Raw genomic sequence first — 21363 nt, forward strand, 5'->3', positions numbered from 1 at the left:
GTGTTCGTGCTGTGTAGCGGTCATGTTGGACGAGCATTCGGGTCTGTCTCTTATACACATCTAGATGTGTATAAGAGACAGGTTGAGGTGTTGCGGAGGCCGTTCACGGTGTTCGTGACCTAGGTGATCTCTTTGTTCGAGTGCGCGGTGTTCGTGCTGTGTAGCGGTCATGTTGGACGAGCATTCGGGTGGATCTGTATTGCTGTGATCGAGCATTCGTGATCAAGGAACTCGAAGATGAGTCTACAAAAGTGTGTTACTCTTGTTCTTGATCTTTTGTATAGTATGTTGTAATTTCTGTATTTTAGCATAACCATATGTTTCCATTTGTGATTGTAATTGTAAAGTTCATATACGATTGTAATTTGGAATGATCCTTCCGCTGCTCATGGAAATCCTCGTGTTCAATTTCCTTCAGTTTAGACTTAGTCTAGAGTCTTTGAACACATTCTCAACTTGTGAATTTCCTTGATACACCCCCGAAAGGGAGTAAACTTAGGGAGCATAAACGAAATTCTGTAAAACAGTATTAGTTGTAACAAACAATTATTTTCCACTAATTGTTATGTCTATATAAAATTGCTCAATATGAAAGGTTGAATGGCTATTAGGCATCACAAAAGAGTGGTATCTGTTATTTTCATGCCATCTTTCGGGTGAATGAGGAAAAGTTCGGAAGGGGATGTGACACGAAAGCTAGTAGGGAATAAATTTTAAAAAACGGTGAAAATGAACATGTGATTAAGAAAGTAATTCCAACGAATTATTAATAATCAATTTTATCAAATACTTAAAAGTAGTTAAAGTAGATGGGTGGTGAACACAAAGGGGGCGTTTGGATTGAGGGAGTTGAGATGGGAATAAAGGTGGGAATGGGTAAGAAATACACATTTTTTGTTTGGTACAACTTTTGATGATTTGGGCATGGAAATAAGTTATTCTCATGTATTCCTTATACCCATGGATAATACCCATCAAAAAGTGTGGTTTTTTTAGTGCCCCTCATGAATTTATCCTTTTATTTTATATTATTAAAATTAATTAATATATGGATTTTATAATTTAGAAAATTATATTAAATTTTAAATTATAATATTTGAATTTAACTACTCCAGATTCATAAATTAATTAATTAATTATATAATAAACTGTAAAGAACCGATGCATTAATACTATTAATTCATTAGTAAATTATATGTATAGTTAATTATCATTATGATTAATATTTTATGAGATTATTTTTTAATAATTATAATTAGTTTATCATTGATTAATTATAATTCATTATTTTTTAATCACAAAATGTTATATTTATTTTTTAAACTGATTTTGATTGTTTAATTAATTAATACATCATATTTATATAAATTCACCAAATCGATACATCAAATTATGTAATCAAGTAACTTTAATTATAAATTACTCATTTTAAAAATATTTGTAATTAATAATTTTAATTAATATTATTATTTCATAGTTAAATAATTATTTTTTGCTCAAAATTTTGAATTGAATTTATTGTTAATCAATTAAATCTATCAAAAATTTATGGAGGTGTCCGTGATTAATTTTATAAATAAAATACAAAGTTAATTTGTTACCATAAAATATTTATAACATTCTCATGTACATCCAAACACAATCATCCTTATTTTCATATATACTTAATTCTTGGACATCTTTAAAATCTTAAACCAAACAATCTCAAAAGGATTCTCAGGGATGGACTAGAATTCTTCTACACTGGCTGTTTAATCTTGTCCTTGACAAGGATAATTTGTGTCCTTCAAGGTTTGTTGTTTGTTTTCCTTGAAAAACAAAATCATTAATGCTTATAGTTTCTTTAACCTCCCATTCACTTAGATTACATTAATTTCTAGATATTTCATCTTTCTACTATTAGATCAAATGGGAATCTTTAAAATATATCAAACAAATAAATGAAAATGATACATCGTCGGTTGCAATCATAGATTAAAATATCAAATATATCGTTCATGAACATAATTTAATTACCATAAAATATGTAATATCAAGTTGTTTTTACTTCTAAATTAAATTACAAATATTATTAATATTTATATACATTATTTTTTTATTTACAAATAATTCAAACTATAAATATTTTGATTGTTAACACATGACTATATAAATTTTATTTATATTCATATTAGAACTCATAGTTTTTTGTCTTACATGTATTTATTAAAAAATATATATATTAAAAATAATAATTAATCCTTAATATTGATATCGAATCCTCCCTTTTAAAGAATACACTGATTTGTCGACAAATATTTTAATTCTTAGTTGCAATGTCATGTCACGATATTGGAGTTTTCTTTTTTACTAATCCTCTTAGGAGGAGACATTCTTTCTATTCAAGAGTAGTGAGCTATTTTCAAATATAGAAAATAAATCAAAATATTTACAAAATATAAGAAAAGTTTAGAATATATCAATGATAGATATTAATAGATTCTGAAATTTTCTTATAATTTGTAAATATTTTTGGCCATGTGAAATAATTTTCCATTAAATTAAAAGAGTTAATTAGTATAGTGTTCCAAAAATATGTAGTATGTAATGTATACTAAACTATATGAAAATAATAAATATACATAAAAAAATCATAAATTAATTAATAATAACTTATATTCAACTTAATAATTAGTAAATCAACTAGTTTTATGCACATTTCAAACCGTCGTTTCATATCTAAAAATATGAAAATCAACACTCTTTTCAAGTTTCTATTTTCAAATTGTTTACCAAAACGACTTTTAGTGTCTATCCTTAACAAATCCACACCAAAGCAGATTGCGATAATGATAGACTCTCATTCATTCATATTCGTGGTTCGAAATACTTCTAAAAATCCAAATGATTTTGTCAAATATCTAACCAAATCTTACTAAAAGAAACAAAATGGCTAACTGATAAGTAACATCAAGATATGGCAATCGGAATGAAGGATCGTTATCATTTTTAAATAAATCGTATCTTTTGGAAAAGAAAACTGTAGTGTTTGTTACATATTCCTCCACTCATCAGTCAAAGCCTCTAAGGGAGCGACCACTATGAACCAAGAAGCCCATCATACCGAAATCACAATTGCCTACATCTTCAAATCAGGAGCTTCTCAATCGCATCCTAAATATCAAAAAGAACGGCCATAACATGTTACCAGGAGGGTCATTTAGAAAAGAAGGGAGAAATTTACTGGTGTCAATCAGTTACCTTGAGTTGTTGTATTTGCGACTTCAATTGGCTTCCTTCGTTTGTGGTCACAGAACAAGCTATAACAGGCCTTGTAACTCCACAAGCTCGGCCAAGTGCTTGCTTAGACGGGACAAACACATAGGGCACATTCTGCAAAATCAAATAGAACACTACTTCCATCGTTACTATGAAACAGCCATCAAATTGTTGAATGGGAACACCCAATAACCTGATTTTGACAGTCCTATTTTTATACTAAAAGTAGCATACTGAAGCAATGTTCAAAGTCAGTCTCCTGGCAGGAAACTAGGACTGGATAACCAATCAGAAGAAAGGCTAACTACTTCCAACTAAACTTCAATTGTGGGGAAAGTTTTCTTATCCCAATTCATTATGTATTAAAATAATTGAGGATAAAATGCCAAGTGAACCATTAAACAAAAACCAAAAAAAAAAAAAAGAATAGACATCTCTATTGATACATTTTTAAATTATAACCCACTTTTGTAAACACAAATTGGGAGGGGGTTGTAAGCTATACTGAGGAGTGGTCTTTGGCTTTTGGAGGTTGCAATGCAATTATTGGAATACTTGATAACATTTTTCATATATATATATATATATACGTACACCAAACACAAAAGATGAGAAGCTACCAAAAAATGAGCACCACTAAGAAGCTTCCAAATAAAAAGGCCTAGAGCAGTTTATTGGGGTATGTCAATTAGAGAGACTAGGGGAGGGCTGCGGATCACAGTTGAAGGAGTCAGTCAATCTACTGATCTACATCATGACAGATATGGACAACAGTAGATGCAAACTACTGAAAAACAAGTGCAGCTTGTCTGAAAGAAGACAAAAATTTCAGAAAAGGCAAACGTCCATGCAGTTATACTCTCCTCCCATTCTTGCAATGTTTCTTTAATTAGTCATTTAAAGGTAAATAAACATCTTTGATCTTATTAAGGAAAGGTAAGAAAAATGTAAGAAGTTCGGTAAGCAGATTTATTGACAGAGAACAACAACCGGCCAGTTAACTTCTCAAATCTGATTTAGCTACAGCCTCTTTGGCAGGTCAAGAACAAGGACATCAGTTAATTTTTCACACCCTTATCTTGGTACATGTAGCCTCAAAACCCAGAAAACAAAATCAAGCAGAACAAGCATAAAGATACAAAACAAAAACAAAATCTTCTCTCTTGAGGAGGATTGAAGAGTACCTTATCCTCTGCTAACAGAGGAAGATGGAGGAGGATTTCAAGGGGCTCGGTGTCTGCAGCCATTACAACGAACTCAGATATACCTCTGTTAAGCGTCTTGGTTGCTGGAAAAAATCACACAGAATACAGAATCATTTCACAGAACATACAGAATAGAAACAAATCTCATTCGTGTGTTATGGAACTGTAGAATGAAGAGAGGTCTACCTTCATTGGCACCCTTCTTGATTTGCTTGTAGTTAGTAGCTTGTTGAACAAGATCAAGAATGGTGATTGTAAGTTGGGCGTCAGCCAAAGGGTAGGCCTTCGGGTTTACTTTTTCTGCAGTCTGCCAATTTACATCACAAATACATAAAGTTGCACTCAATATCAAACAGAAAGAGAAGAGAAAGAGAGAGTACCATTTTTTGTACGAAGATTAAGGAAGCAGAGACGCAGGATTTTCAGGAATTTGGAGGAGGAGATGAGACTTTGGAATTAGGGCTTTAGATCGGCAACAGAGAGTTAGGGTTTTCTGTTTCAATCGGCGTCTTTATTTAATTGGATTCAAATTTTTAGTTTAAAATCCCTTTTTATACACTTCACAAAATTTAGGAATAGTATCCCATTTTGTTTTTTGATTCTAAACAGATCACAGACTTGTTTCTAAAATTATTTTTAGAATCCAATGTTTTTAGTGTTTTTCTTTTTTTATATATGTAAGTGTCTAAGGTGTCAAGTATATCTAGATTTTAAAATCTTTTAAAAAATTAAAATTTAATATGTATAAGTATAATATTCCGTGGGATTGACTTATTTCATTTTTCTTAAATTAAAACGTTTGTAACATCCCATGCATAGAGAAGTACTTTATAGCGCCTGTTTGAGAAAGGATATTGATGGCGAGTAGGAGATCACAAAACAATTCAACTTTATGTGTGACCTCTAGATCTAGATCTTTAGGAAGGGTAGTAGACATCCAATCCTTGTCCCTAGCCATTTGCAGCGACCAAAGGTGGCATGTCTTCTTATTCATGATGGGAGATGGAATGAGGAGATGATATATACTAGTTTCCTCAATGACGATGCAGAGACTATTAGTCAAATTACTCTATCGCAGTGTAGAGATATATACTAGTTTCCCCAAGGCTACGATATATTGTTGGAAAATATTTCGTCTTCTTCCTACTAAAGAGAGAAGAAATTTATATTGATCTGTGGTGTATTTTTCGTAGGAAACATGTAGAATCATCATCTCATTTGTTATGAAAATGTCAAGTTATAAGAGATATATGGTCTAAATTGCTCATTAATAACGTCGATATTCTTTGTGATGTTAGGACGGCATGGAGTAACCAAGACCATTGATATTGGATTTTAGAGAGATGCTCGATGCAAGAGATAAACAAAGTTATTATCATATCTTGGCAAATTTGAAAGGCCCAGAAGAAGTTGTTGTTTTAGGGACTTGTGATGAATTTTGAATCCACAAGCCTCAGTATTGACAAACATTAGCATGAGTATTTGGATATTGGTGTAGATGTTGGTGGAAATGCAGTTTCAAAGGTTTTTAGCTTCTAGTCCTTCAAATGAGTCCATTGACTAGATTCCTCCACTGAGACACATTTGGAAGTTGAATTCTTATGCCTCTGGAACCCCCACCACTCATTTTAAGGGTCTAGGATTGGTGTTCAAGATCACCTAGGGCGTGTCGTCTTGTTGGTTTGCAATACATTTCTATTTATAGAGAGGTCGAAGTTCTAAAGGTGCAGGCGATTTGTGATGGCTTGTTGAGGACCTAGTAGTAAATGTACCCCCAATTCAAGGCCTTCTCTATTGAAGAGATTAAAGACATGGCATAGGTTTTGGGGAATATTTCTCTTTTCCTGTTCATTAGTCTCACAACGTTCTAAGTCAGAGGCCCAGTGGCATTGATGGGCCTTGAACAAGTGAAATTTTCTTACATTGTTCTCCATTTATCTTGAGTGATTTATTTTGTTGGGATAAACACTATATTCTTCGGATCAATTATTCCATTCTTGTGTGAATCTAATATAATACTAATTAATTAGTAACAACAATAATAATCAAGTAAGGACATAGACAATTTTAACGTGGAAACCCCTCTCCCTCCCCCCCTCAATGTGAGGAGTAAAAAACCACGGACCGAAGTCAAAATCTCCACTATAATCAATAATGGGTTACAATGAGTTCTCTCTAATCACAACTAGAGGCATACACAATAAATATCTCAAGATAATAATCTTGGTAACAAAACAGTAACAAATTGAGAAGAATAAAATTAGAAACGTCTCACTTGAAGTGGCAACCAATTACCTACAGTATCTGACTGTAGGTAGCTCCAAATGAAATCTCCACTGTCCAAATTGAAGACCCTCGTGTCAAGAATACGCTGTCAAAATTTTAGCTCAATCGGACCACGGATCGATTCCCAAATGACTAAATAACGTTGCTGGTTGGAATGCCAAAAAATCTAATTTTCTTTTGTTATTTAAATTCTCGATTTGCGTAAAAAAACTCACATAAACGGCGGCTGGAAGGGTTATTAAGTTTTAAAAGAATTATTTGGCCCTAATGGTTCTTAGGCCTTAATTTGGGCTTTCACCAATAAAGGTGAAATAAATTCAATAAATCTCCCCCTATTTCACTTTGTGGAGGAACTTGTGATTCTCGCAGTGGAACAACAAAACTCAAGCTTCTCTCTTGGTAGATTCTTCGTCAACATATCAGATCCATTGTGATTAATATGTATCTTCTCAAGCTCAAACAATTCATCATTCAAAGAATCTCACATCCAGTGATACCTCACATATATATGCTTTGTTCTAGAATGAAATGTAGCATTCTTACCAAGATGAATAACACTTTGATTATCACATTATATCTCATATCTCTGTTTCTTGAAGCCAAGCTCCTGTATAAAACGCTTCATCCACAACATCTCTTTACAAGCCTCTGCTGCTGCAATATACTCTACTTCAGTTGTAGAAAGTACAACACACTTTTGCAACCTTGACTGCCAAGACACTGCACCACCTACAAATGTCATTAGGTAATCGGAAGTAGACTTTTTGTTATCTAGATCTCCTGCCATATCTAAATCAATGTACCCAGCTACAAGAACTGGCTTTCCACCTCCAAATGTGAGCTTCAAACTGGAAGTACTTCTCAAATATCTCGTGATGCACTTGATTGCCTCCCAATGTTGTTTTCCTGGATTGGACATAAAACGACTACCAACACCAACGGTGTGAGCAATATTAGGTCTAATACATACCATGGCATACATCAAGCTCCCAACTGCTAAAGCATAAGGGATTTTGCTCATATCTTCCTTCTCTTTATCTGTAGAAGGACTCTGTTTGCTACTTAGTTTGAAGTGACTAGATAAATGAAAACTGACCGGTTTCGCAATGCTCAAGCACCTTCTCCAAGTATTTCTCTTGTAACATAAACAACTTCTTGGAAGCTCTGTCTCAAACTATTTGAATTCCAAGAATTTTCTTTGTTGGCCCCAAATCCTTCATGGAAAAGGATTTGCTCAATTATTTCTTTAACCTATCAATTCTCGAAACATTCTTGTCAACAATCAAAATGTCATCAACATAAAGCAATAATACAAAAAAGATCATCATCAGAAAATTTCTAGACAAAAACACAATGATCAAAAGTAGTTTTTTTGTAGTCGTGCTCCCTTATAACTGACTCAAACTTCTTATACCACTACCTCGGTGCCTATTTCAACCCATAAAGATTTTTCTTCAATTTACACATCGAATGCTCTTTTCCTTTCTGCTCAAAACCCTCTGGTTGTTCCATGTAGATTTTTTTATCTAAGTCCCGATGGAGAAATGTAGTTTTAACATCCATCTACTCAACCTCTAAGTCAAGACTAGCTGCCAAACCCAAAACTACACGTATAGAAGACATCTTGACAACTTGAACAAAAATTTCATCAAAATCGACACCTTTCTTCTGACTGAAGCCTTTGACAACCAATCTCGCTTTGTAACGCAGATTTAAGGTATGTTCTTCCTGTTTCACTCTATAAATCCACTTATTTTGCAGTGCAATTTTTCCTTTAAGCAATTTCACAAGCTCAAAAGTGTGGTTTTCATGTAAAGACTTCATCTCATCTTTTATGGCATCAATCCACTCTCTTTTGTGCTCATCTTCTATGGCATCTTCATAACTCTCAGGCTCTCTCCCATCAGTCAATAACAAATATTCATTAGCTGAGTATCTTGTTGGCAGATGTCAATCTCTAATAGATCTCCTAAGTAAAACATCTGTAGAAACTTCTATTTCTGAAAACTATTCCTGAATACTATCATCTACCTCAACCTGTTCAGAACCCTCATCTGTTTCAACAATCTGATCATCCTAAACCTCATTTATTATCTGTGTAGAAGGTTGTGTCAAAGAAACTGAACTCAAATTAATCAGATCCTCATTATGCTCAGACTCTGTTTTATTTGTCTTCTCAATGTCTAGTATCATTTGGTTTTCAACAAACACAACATCTCGACTTCTTATGAGCTTACTCATCTTGGCCATAGCCAAGAAATACACATGGTCTAGTCTTTGCATCAAGCTTCGATCTCTCATCTTTAAGAACATGAACAAAAGCTTTACAACCAAAGACATGCAAGTGATCATAAGATATATCCTTATTTGACCATATTCTTTTTGGAACTTCTGATCTTAAAGGAACACTCGGTGTGAGATTCAAAATATGTACAATTGTATTCAATACTTCACCCCAAAACGATTGTGATAACTATGATTCTAAAAGCAAGCATCTCATTTTGTTAACTAGTGTTCTATTCATTCTCTCAGCTATGCCATTTAACTGGGGAGTCTTAGGAGGTGTCTTTTGATGTCGAATACCATGATTTTTGTTGTACTCATAAAAAAATCCACAATACTCACCTTTATTATCAGTCCTAATACACTTCAACCTTTTACCAGTTTGTCTCTCAACAAGGGCATGAAACTGTTTAAACACCTGTAATACCTGATCTTTAGTCTTCAAGGTATAAACTCATGTTTCCTTGAATGATCATCAATAAACGTCATAAAATATGATGCACCTTCAAGTGTTTTTATTTTCATAGGACCACACACATCAGAATATATCAAATCTAGTACATTTGGTTTTCTTGAATGCTAAGATAACTTAAAAGTAACTCTAGTCTACTTTCCTGCCAAACAATGAGGATACCTTTTTAAGGGTGCACTCTTTATATCAGGAAGATAATTTTCTCGACTAAAATCTTCAAACCCTTCTCACTCATGTGACTGAGTCTTTTATGCCAAAGCTCAACACTAACTTCTCATTCACTGTATTTATATCACAATTAGTGATTTTAGCCTCCATATAATATAGTGAGGAATATTTCTCTCCATTATCTATCACCATAGAGCCTTTAGTAAGCTTCCATTTACCATCATAGAAGGTATTGCAGAAACCTTCATCATCAAGCTTACCTGTAGAAATCAAATTCATGCGAATATCAGGAATGTGCTTCACATTCTTCAAAATCAGCTTAGAACCATTCTTGTTCTCCAAGTGTACATCTTCGGTGCCAACTGCTTTTGTTGATCCATCATTGCCCTCCTAACACTATCGAAATCACCAGGTGTATAGAATGCAAAGAAATCCCTCTTTGATGTAGCATGAATTGAGGCACCACTGTCAATCACCCAACTACTTTGTTATGTAGCAAGATTTATAACATCACCATCAAATGAGATGTAAAAATCTCCGGTGGCTACAGTAATTGTGTCTACATCATTGCCATCGTCATTCTTCTTTTCCTTGCTTTTATCATTTTTATTGTCCCTTTTAAGTTTTCGACAATGCTTCTTTATATGCCCTATCACATGATAATAATGGCACTCAACATTTGCAAACCGGCCATATTTACTTTTGCTTTTGTCTTTCTCTGTCAGACCTTTACTCTTACTCCTCCCCCCTTCTTTCAGTAACAAGAACATCTGATTGTAAAGAAGAGTCTTGTGACTTTCTTCTCATCTCCTCGTTCAATATGCTACTTTTTACTAAGTCTATACTTAGTACACCATTTGGGGTTGAGTTCAATAAGGAAGTTCTAAATGTCTCCCATGAGTCTGGCAATGTACCAAGGACCTATAACCCATGTATCTCATCCTTAAACTTGATATTCATCCTAGATAGCTGATTAATGATACCTTGGAATGTATTCAAGTGATCTAACATGAGTGTTCCATCTTGATACTTCAATGCCATCATTTGTTTGATCAGAAACATTTTATTATTACCAATTTTAGGGGCACATAGCGACTCAAGTTTGTTCCTCATAGTTAGTGCATGAGTTTCTTTACCAATATGGTTTAGAAAATTATCTTCTACCCATAGTCTCATAATCCCACACACTTTCTTATGACATAATTCCTATTCTTTTTCAGTTTTATCATCAGGCTTCTCTTCAGAAAAAACTAGAAGATGCAAATCATTCACATATAAAATATCTTCCATCTTTCTTTTCCAAACTTGATAATTTGATCCATTAAAGGTAACCATCTTAGCCGAACTAGTATCCATATTCAACACAAGGTAAACCCAATTAACTTAACCAATGCTCTGATACCACTTTGTTGGGATAAACACTATATTCTTCAGATCAATTATCTCACTCTTGTGTGAATCTAATAGAATACTAAGCAACAACAATAATAATCAAGTAAGGACACAGACAATTTTAACATGGAAAACCCCCCTTAATGTGAGGAGTAAAAAACCACGAACTGAAGTCAAAATCTCTACTATAATCGATAATGGGTTACAATGAGTTTTCCCTAGTCACAACTAGAGGCATACACAGTAAATATCTCAAGATAACAATCTTGGCAACAAAACAACAACAAATTGAGAACAATAAAATTAGAAACTTCTCACTTGAAGTGGCAACCAATTACCCACGGTATCTAACTGTAGGTTGCTCCAAACGAAATCTCCACCGTCCAGATTGAAGACCATCGTGTCAAGAACACGCTGTCAAAATTTCAGCTCAATCAAACCACGGATTGATCCCCAAATAGCTAAAAAACGCTGCTGGTCGGAATGCCAAAAAAATCTAATTTTCTTCTGCCGTTTAAAACTCTCGGTTTGCATAAAAAACTCAGACAGACGGTGGCTGCAAGGGTTATTAAGTTTTAAAAGAATTATTTGGCCCTAATGGCCCTTGATTTGGGCTTTCACCAAAAAAGGTGAAATAAACCCAACATATTTTGTTTATGTCTCGTGATGTAATTCTTTAGTTTCTTATAATGTATTTCTAGAAAAAAAAACGAAAAATTGTCAGAAATCGTACGTTGAAGTTTTCATCTTACAAAACTAGCACCATTTTTTTAAGATTCATTCAAACATTTTTCTCTATCCATCTGGGCAAGATTGACCATTTAGTTGTTAAAAAAAAATTAACTTTTTCTAACTTATCGATTGATTTGAGTATCTCGGGATATTAAACACTGAGGTTCTACTAATATTTTCAAATATTATGTAATCTATCAAAACCTTATACCAAAACTTATATATTTTCAAATTTTCTCCAACGGTTATCTTTACCAAATGTTATATCCAATTCTTATATATTTTTTTAAAAATTTGTAGCCCAATTTCTAATTTCCAAATCGATTATCAATTATCCAAATGAAATTTTTAGATAGATCTTGTATTTTGATTTTTTAATTTTGGAAAAATATTTTTTTAAAAAAAAAATAGGTAAGATATGAAAAATATATAAAATCTAAGTATTAATCTCGAGCAAATTAACACTAAAATTGATGAATTATTGGGTAGATTAATAATGAGATTATATATATTTTTCATATCACTTAATTATTTTTGCAAAATTTAATCTTTTCCAAAATTTATAATTAAAATGTAATCCTCCATTATAAACTCATTTAGAAATTTAGAAAATTAATATAATTGTGAAAACAGAAATTGGTCTAAAGTTTAGAAAAATCATATAAGAATTATATCACACCCCCTCCCAAGCTCACCTCTCGACCCCGAAAAGAGGCATGAAGATGGCAAATACCTCCCTTTTGTGATACCTACTACCCATCTCACTTTAACTCGCCTTAACTCAACTCAACCGCTCAGCCAAGTAAATGTAACAACACTTAGCCAATTTCAACATGCTTTCTCTATTACACCATGCATTAAACTCATCCAAAATTCTCCATCATCTCCTATGCTATGAATCCAACTCTTATTCTCATAACATAATTTAAACCCTTAGTCAATTTTCTACTCCAAACTACTATGCCTCCAACACTTGGAATTTTTATTCCTCCAAGCCATAGTCTAAGTACTTAATTTAACTCTTCCATTCCAAAACTTGATCTCCAAGCTCTTCTCTCCCTCTTAGGAAATCCTATGAGGGTTCGGGTGTTACATTTACTCCCTTTAAGCTATGTGTATTCAGCTCGGCAGCTTAAGAACAAGATCTGTGTGTTACAAATTGGATATAATATTTGGTAAAAATAATCGAATTTAAAAAAAAAAATTGAAAATATATAAGAGTTTGATAGGTTACACAATATTAAAAAAAAAAAAAGTAGAATCTAAAAGGTTTATTATGCCTCAATGTACCAAGAAAACCCAAAATAATTGATAAGTTGGAAAAAGTTAAAACTGATGGAAGGAATATTAAAAAAATGCTAGTTTTGTAGGATGAAAACTTCTAATCATTGTGTTTTTGTCATAGATTAATAAATAATCGTTGAGTGGTTAAATTATAAGTCTAGTTTTTAACTTTTAAAAATGTGTAATAAATTTCTGAGCTTTCAATTTTATGTCAAATAGTCCCGAATCTTGAAAGTGCCTAATAGATTTTTAACTTTTAATTATTCGTCCATTCACTTCCTAAACTTTTTCAAGTTTGTATCTAATACCTCTCTTGACATATTCGACATATTTTTCACAAAAAATCATATATCTATTAAACACAAAGTTAAAATTTCGGAAGACCTATTAGACGCTTGTGAAAGTTTAGAGATAAAAAGATACGAACTTAAATGTTCCAAGACCCAACTAAATTAATTGGTAATTTTTAAATACAAAATGATTACCAATCAAGAGCCTAAATTTTTAATTTTTGTGCACAATAAATTCATCTTTTGCCCACCGTGATGAAAGGAGATCATGTCAAGGACTTGGAGATCCCAATTTTCTAAAGATAACATGTGATTTTGCCCCATTTTCTAGTTGTAAGGCGTTGATCACCTCAGCGTTACAATGAAAAAGAACTTGCAACCAAATAGACACACAATAAAGAACTCATGGGATATCATAAAATAGTTCTAACTTTGTTATATACTACTTACTACATCTGAAAATTACTCATTTGAATGATTACTCGACGATGTTCTTCAGTTTTATTCCAACAATTTCCTTTCAATAATCCATGTGAACCACTCAAATAAACTGAAAATGAATAACATAGATCGATATATCAAAAGTTCAAAGTTGAGACAGTAAAAATTATATCACCACAACACGTTACTAGCATTAATTGATACTGTAAATTTTATCACACTATCTAAAGCATGGTTCAAGTATTACGCAACCATCTTAATCTGCAAGCTACGAGACACTGACATTTGATGGTAACTTCAGATGCAGAAGCAAAGATATTTGAAATAAAAGCCTCACTTTTTTACACATTGGTTGAGTCAATGGCAGAAAAAGCAATCTTGCCTTGTAGTTACAGCTTAGCAATAGAAGCTATCTGCAGAAGAGAGATATGTTGAGTGTCAAGACATATACAATAAGACTAACTAGTTTTCTCAACACCCAGTGGAGAAGAATTGTCATAGTTAAATTACACAAACTAGAGAACAACAAACATATATCTCAAATCTAAAGTTAACTAAGGAATTCCATGTTTAAATGAAAGAGCAATTCCCTGTAGAACAACTAAAAAAAAAAATGCAAATAAGACTTAGAAAGACAGAAACAAATTACCATTCATATCCATCAACCTCATTCATGATGACAATCAAAAGTATTTGCATGCATAAAGGTTGTTTAAGCCCGTTCTTAAAGGAATGTGTAACTCAGGAGAAACAACTTATTAGAAACGTTTGGAAAGTTCTACATTGCATGTGTTTCAGCTTCAATCAAAGAAAAGGCTACGACATAAAGTAAGATACACATTCAAACCGAATAATTAAAGCAGCTTACAACCATGGTATATAGAAAACTTCTGTTCCCATGTAGTCCAAATAAATCATTGAAAAGATATCCAGCCACATACAGATATTGATTATTAGGTCAAGTATTAGCATAAGATATAAATAATGTCACATAGCATATGGCTTTCAGATTCCAAACAAATGGAGAGGTACCAAGGAAGGAAAAGTTAATCGATTTTGATAATAGAAACTTGGTAAATATTCTCGAGCAATCATGATTATACATATATGACTGATTAAAAAAAAAAAAAAGAGCATAAACAGAGGGATGAAATGAACCTTTCGTTCATTCACGAAGCAGCTGACTGAAACTTCTGTAACATATCACAGTATGGAGTTTCCCTTATAAATCCCCACTGCCGACGCTGCATCTCAACACGACAATTCTGAGCAAGAATGTTAAAATAATCCCTCTCTATGTGCCGCTCAAGTGCCATACGATCCGGGCTATTAGGTGGATACTTTTCCTCAAAATTTGTTGATTTCACAAAAAAATTGACACCCTTTTGAGTGGTAAACTGGAATTCATAAGGGTAGGAATGGGAAAGAGCATAGATCGGTTCTGAGGATGGCAAGAAGTTCAAAAGCAATATTAACAGCACGGGAAGCAATTGAATCAGAGTTCTAAGGCCACCACCTGAGCCCTGATCAGCTGTCCTATGTCCCATTCCAGTGCCAAAATTGAAAGTACGAAAATGTGTGGTTGTAGGCGCCATTCCACCGAAGAAAAAGTTTCTAAATATCTCCTCTGCATCAACATCACCCTCATAAAACCCATTAAATCCATTGGCACCATGTCTTGTAGTCCGTCTCTCATAAACTGGCTCATCAGACCCAACAACATCATACTTTTTCCGACTCTCCTCGTTACTTAGACACTGAAACGCTTTCGATACAGCCTTAAATGCTTCTTCAGCACCAGGAGCATTGTTTTTATCTGGATGAACCTTTAAAGACAACTTCCTATATGCCTTTCGAACATCCTCAGTACTACAACTCTTCTCCAATCCCAAAATCTCGTAATAATCCTTCTGCTTTTTAATTTTCCTCACAACCTCAATCTGCTCCTCTGTATAAATTGCCGATGTTGAAGATTCAGAAGACCTCGATGCAGGAACTCTACGGCGAACCGAAGGCTGATCAGACGGTTTAGATGAAGAGGTATCAGACGACCTATTCCCAGATTTGCCAGTATCACCATCTAAATCTTCACTAGAAACATTCTGAATTTCCGATAAGAGATCGTCAACGGAGAGCGTCGGATCAAGACGACGAGCTTTATTCACAAATTTTAGGGCACGGGTCCGATTCCCAGCTTCCAAAGATTCTTTCCCGATTTTCAAACATTTCAAAGCATCGTCTTTGTTCCCGTCCATCAGAAATAACGCAAAGACCTAACCGCAATTCCCTTCAAGAAGAAGGGGGGGAAACAATTACATTCCTAATCGGAGATTATCGATTACGATTGGGGAAAAGAGATTACATACATAACTGATCTACAGTTTGAAATTGGATGAGTACAAGAATCTAATCTATTGTGAGGAATTGAACTTACAGATGGTGCTGAAGAAGACGATTGAAAAACTGTGAAGATGTCGTCAATGTAACCGCATGGATGGCTCCGGATTGAGAAATCTAGGGATTGCAATTCTTCATGGAAGATGAAAATTTTGGGAAATTGAGACCGCTATTTAAGTCGAAGGACGCGTTTGGAACTGATGTAAAGTGGCGTTTTATAGCCCAACTTTCAGCTGAGAGTATAGAATATAAACTCCTACACCTCATATCACCAAATAAAAATGTTCTTTAACTTCGTATTTAATTAAAATATTTTAATCGAATTTGAATATCAAAACGATCATAGTTCAATTGATATCTGAGTGTATTCATAATCTTTATCTTTTATCCGTTTGGTAATCATATGTTTTTTTATTTTTAATTTTTTAAAATTAAGTCTATTTCATCTCAATTTCTTGTCTATCTTTTTTAAATACAATAATTAAACAAAAAAAATTTTTTAAAAGTTATGTTTTTTAGTTTTCAAATTTTGGTTTAATTTTTTAAATTATTGGTAAAAAGTAGATAACTAGAGAAGAAATTTGACGTTGAAAGTAATGTTTATAGACTTAATTTTAAAAAATAAAAGCTCAAAAACCAAAACGACGTGAATAATTTGATTTAATTTTCACTCTAAAACTACTTTTTGAGTTACACCTATATTTCGTTTATGCCTGCCTAATTGGCTCTTTTCCCTAATTTGTAAATTTTTGGAATTAAACTCTATATTTAGATAAGTATGGCAATCTTAGTATGACAATCTTACTTTACTTGGGTTGTCTTATTTTTCTATTTTGGCAGAAAAGGAAAATTTTGTGTTCATGTATTTGGAAGAATACGTTTGTTTGATTCTCAAGGTTTTAAAATATATCATTCTAGTTGAAAAATAGGCGTAGTATTAAATTTTTATCGCAATCATATTTTCACATTTTCATGAATTTGATATCGATATGAGGGGTGAATGAATATTTTGGCATTTCTATTATATTGTAGAAAGATTCACAAAACATAGAAAAATAAGCAACAAAATGTTACTAATGTAAATAGAATATAAATAATAGACATATTAACTTGTATGAAAATGAGGTTTTTGCATATTTGGCAAAATAATTTTAAAAATTAGGCCCATAGCCCAAACTTATTACTTTTGAAAAAATGGCATAAAACAAGCCAAGCCACGTGCTACCCTAGATACTCTTGATATACTACTAATATACATTTGATACATTTGATACCCTTGGTACACTTGATACATTTGAACTACTAGTATACACTCGATACACTTAAGAACTACTAATACTCACTTGATAGACTATTTAGACACTTGACGTACTATTGATACACGTTAAAAATGAAGAGTTATTTAAGTGTTTTAAATTGAAGGTCATTTACGTAAATAAAGACTTATGACAATTACGAAGTTAAATAGATCTTCTTTAATTAGATCTACTTTATGTTGGAAAAGGGAGGGGCTGCCGCTCAAAGAGGAAAGAGAGGAGAGAGAGAATCGCCCACTGCCCTAATACAATACACACACAATGACATTTTTTCCTACCAACTCTCCACTATCGCTGATCACCTTCACCACCTCCTCACCATCACCACCTTGGCCCACAATTGTCTAGTTCAACCTCTCCTTACCGAAGCTCTCAAAGGGAGCTTACTGGAATGAAAATGGAAATCGACGAGCAGTAGTACGACGAATCAGGTAACGATGATTGGTCGTATGACTTGGAGATAGAACGTGAGAGTCAGAGAGACGGAGATGGAACGTAAGGGTGAGAGAGAAAACTGAGAAGGAATCTGCTGTGAAGATAAAAAGTTGTCATATCTACGAATGAAAAAAGTGTGTGACACGTTTTACATATGATATTTCCAAATTGCCACCCATTACAATTTCACTTTAAAGATTATAAAAGAAAATTATTTATTAATTTATATTTATTTTTTTAATTTTTGTTTTCATAATTTTTCTAATATTGAGAAATGTCCTAAAACTCGCAGTTTGTAATCTTTTAACAAATTCAATTTTACAATAAAGATGTTATTGAGATTTCTTTCAATGAAGGTGTTATTGAATTTGTAAATTGCATTTATAAATTCATAAATCCAATAAACTAATTCTTGGTTATAACATGAATACTTAAATTTTATGTAGAGACATAAAAGTGCATCGCAAGTTTTAGTATATAGCCTAAATGGTCTATAAGTATATGGATAGGGTTGGGTACCTTATCCTGAAGACACTATGAATACAACCCACTTTGTAATTGATACAAATGATGTGATCCCAAAGTCGTTCATGTGGAAACATGCGAGTGGGGACATCCTATGCAAAAAATGTTTGCACAAGACCAGACCACAAAATAGTCACTTTTCTTTATAACGACCGTTTACTTTAAAGCTAACTATTTCAATTCGATGACCTAAGATAACTCGATCTCAATCCTGAGCTAACTATGAACTCTTGTTTATTCGGGATTATCCTTTAATCTGCATGGGTGAGAGTGGCTCAATATCGCAGTTCAATAAGCCTTCCATTTTAAGGGAAAGATAAGATAGATAACCGGGACATAATCCTACAAGATGGAACTCATTCCTACTTGTTTTAGGTCCATTAGGTCTCTCTACTAACTCATAAAAGGATTAAACCTTATAATAATGTGTTGAGTGAATTTGAAATGTTCAAATACGATTTAGGGTTTGGATTATTATATTTGATATAATTAAATGTTTAATTTACAAATTCAATGGATATTAAACGGAATTGGAGAGTTGGAAATATTTAAATTCAATTTAAATATCAAGTACATGAATAATGATTCATGTGTGGATTAAGTATTTTGTTAATTTAATATTTGATATTAAATTAATTATTTAATTAAAATTGTTTAATTAATTATTTATTTAAAATAAAGTTTTTTTTTAATAATTTTGAATTTGAAAATTTTAAATTAGGAAAATGGGTTTTAATATTTTTTTAATTTATTTTTATTTTAATGAAATTAATATTGAATTAAAAAAACTAATTTTAAATTGGAAATGAGATTTTCCAATTTTTACCACCGAATCCACTAAATTAGTGGAGTTTCAACTTTCAACTTTCAAGCTTCCCTTTAATGAAGTGTTGCATGATTTTATTGTATAAATAAAAAGCTAATCAAATAGGATTAGATTCATGCAACTGAAAATTCTGAAGAAACTATTGAAATTTTTCCTCTTCAAAACACCCAAAATTATACCAAAATTCTTCTCAATTTGAGTTTTACCACTCAATCAAGACACTTGTGGTGGTCTATTACTGAGATAGAAGAAGAATTTCGTGGTGAATTCGATCAATTTGGGAGAATCATCAAAGGTATTCACTTGAAACCCTAATATACTAACACCATGTACATACATGCTTATTAACTAAAATTGATATAATTAGAGTGCTTAGATCTTTTATTACTTCCGCATGTTGAATGTCAACTCTAACAACTAAAAATGTCTAGGAATATTTATCGGTATTTCCATAAAATTTAGACCTCGATATTTTTGTGAACATCAACATTTTAAGTCTTGAAAATAGATAGTAACATAACATTTATTGTTATTAAGATTGTTTTTAAATATAGGAAAATGAGTCTACAAATATAACAAGATGTCATAGTCTATCCATAATAAATATTGATATAACAAAATATCACTATCTGTTTGTTATATTTAAAAATATTTTCAACAATTTTGTCATTTAAAACAGTTATCATTATTAATTATTATTAATGCTAAGTTGAAGATTTAATAATTAAAACAATACAGATACTCTCTTCTTTAAAATATAATTAAAAAATATTATTGTCTCGTTCAATTTCTATTCAACTCGTCCACTAATTTTAACAAAGCTTGCTAATTTCAATGGAAGTCTTTAACAAAATTAAGCACAATCAAAACTCACATGGCTTTTTATTGAAGTTTTATCAATGTTGTAGCGAACCTATATAAGTCATTTAACACATGAATTTTTGCACTAATCATTAAAGTATGACTGTCTTTTAGTTGGTAAAAATTACACAGTTATTCAAATTTAAAGTAAAATAGGGCTATTTATGATAAAATTTGCACTGGTCATCAAAGCTCGAGGTTCAATTTGGTGAATGAAAAGATTGTTTATAAAAATCAATAAACAAATGCTTAAACTTATAATTTCAATAACAAATAACATTGCCTGAACAAGCAATACATTTAGACATTTATTATCTGCAAAATAGTATATTTAAATTCATTATATAAAAATAGACATATAACAATACATGTATTATAAATAATTTAACATATTTATTATCTCACGTTATCATGATATTTATACGACTATTTGATATATTTCAAATTTTGTATAACAATACCTGAAATTTCCTCGATTGAGAAAACATTGCAATACAAATCTTGTATTGTAACAAGTTTTTTCTGTTCTAAGAACTCTACAAATCATAAATCATCTTGTGTTATCATTTAAAGTTGGCTTGATCATAAATTATAGATTGAAGAAGGATTGCAATCCAATCTTGGTTTCAATGATTACATATATATCTTGCCAATCTTTCCCAATAGACAAAATGAGCATATTGTCAAGATTTGAATAACGAACAAGGTTCATTGATCCATGATAAAGCAAAAGTATTATTTGATCAGTACATCCAAACTCAAGCTCTAAAATTATTCAGAATCTACTCAATGACCTATAGCAACAAGTAAATCTGTAGTGAAAATGGAAAAATAAGCTCGAAACTAGAGCGACCTGGGGTAACTATTCAACTCCCATATTAGTTTCATGCAAACATTCTATGCAATTCTTTCCCAAAACGAGAAAAAAAAGGACCTGCAAAACAATTTCAAAGCTGTTTGGTTAGCAAATAGGTAGTTTTGAAGCATATGATTCAACCTTTTTCTTTACATCCAACTGGGAATTGTTGTAATCTAGTTACATGAGCAAAAGCAAGAACCAAGAATGATAAAGATAGTAATGTCAATGGAGTACTTAGGAATATTATTAGGTTATTGAGGGTATACTAGTAATTATTATCCTCCTATGAGTTTTCTTGGGTATAAACCAAACTCTAGTTTGTTTTAAATCGAA

The 21363-nt window shown here is 32.3% G+C and overlaps 2 protein-coding genes and 1 non-coding gene across 5 annotated transcripts; all 3 read right to left on the reverse strand.

Annotated features, from left to right (window-relative positions):
• Nucleotides 1-2887: 2887 nt before the first annotated feature.
• Nucleotides 2888-5064, reverse strand: LOC120071542 (NHP2-like protein 1). Its single transcript, XM_039023870.1, has 5 exons — nt 4844-5064; nt 4650-4770; nt 4443-4546; nt 3241-3372; nt 2888-3153 (listed from the first exon to the last, which is right to left on the reverse strand). The coding sequence occupies exons 1-5, from the start codon at nt 4844-4846 to the stop codon at nt 3127-3129; spliced, it is 387 nt and encodes a 128-aa protein (XP_038879798.1). The 5' UTR covers nt 4847-5064; the 3' UTR covers nt 2888-3126.
• LOC120072394 lies at nt 4202-4287 on the reverse strand. The gene has a single exon (XR_005480455.1). It is a non-coding gene; the product is annotated as a small nucleolar RNA snoR109 (small nucleolar RNA).
• An 8784-nt stretch (nt 5065-13848) lies between the features above and the next one.
• LOC120071863 (chaperone protein dnaJ 49-like) lies at nt 13849-16410 on the reverse strand. 3 transcript variants are annotated; one of them, XM_039024270.1, is made up of 3 exons: nt 16246-16410; nt 14970-16084; nt 13849-14224 (listed from the first exon to the last, which is right to left on the reverse strand). In XM_039024270.1, the coding sequence occupies exon 2, from the start codon at nt 16064-16066 to the stop codon at nt 14981-14983; it is 1086 nt and encodes a 361-aa protein (XP_038880198.1). In that variant the 5' UTR covers nt 16067-16084; nt 16246-16410; the 3' UTR covers nt 13849-14224; nt 14970-14980. The 3 variants fall into 3 exon arrangements, with proteins under 3 accessions (XP_038880198.1, XP_038880197.1, XP_038880196.1); XM_039024269.1 differs by having other exon boundaries at nt 14970-16131; XM_039024268.1 differs by having other exon boundaries at nt 13870-14224; nt 14970-16098.
• Nucleotides 16411-21363: the final 4953 nt, after the last annotated feature.

Source organism: Benincasa hispida, chromosome 2, assembly GCF_009727055.1.
Source record: "Benincasa hispida cultivar B227 chromosome 2, ASM972705v1, whole genome shotgun sequence".
In the NCBI taxonomy this organism is placed as follows: domain Eukaryota; kingdom Viridiplantae; phylum Streptophyta; class Magnoliopsida; order Cucurbitales; family Cucurbitaceae; genus Benincasa; species Benincasa hispida.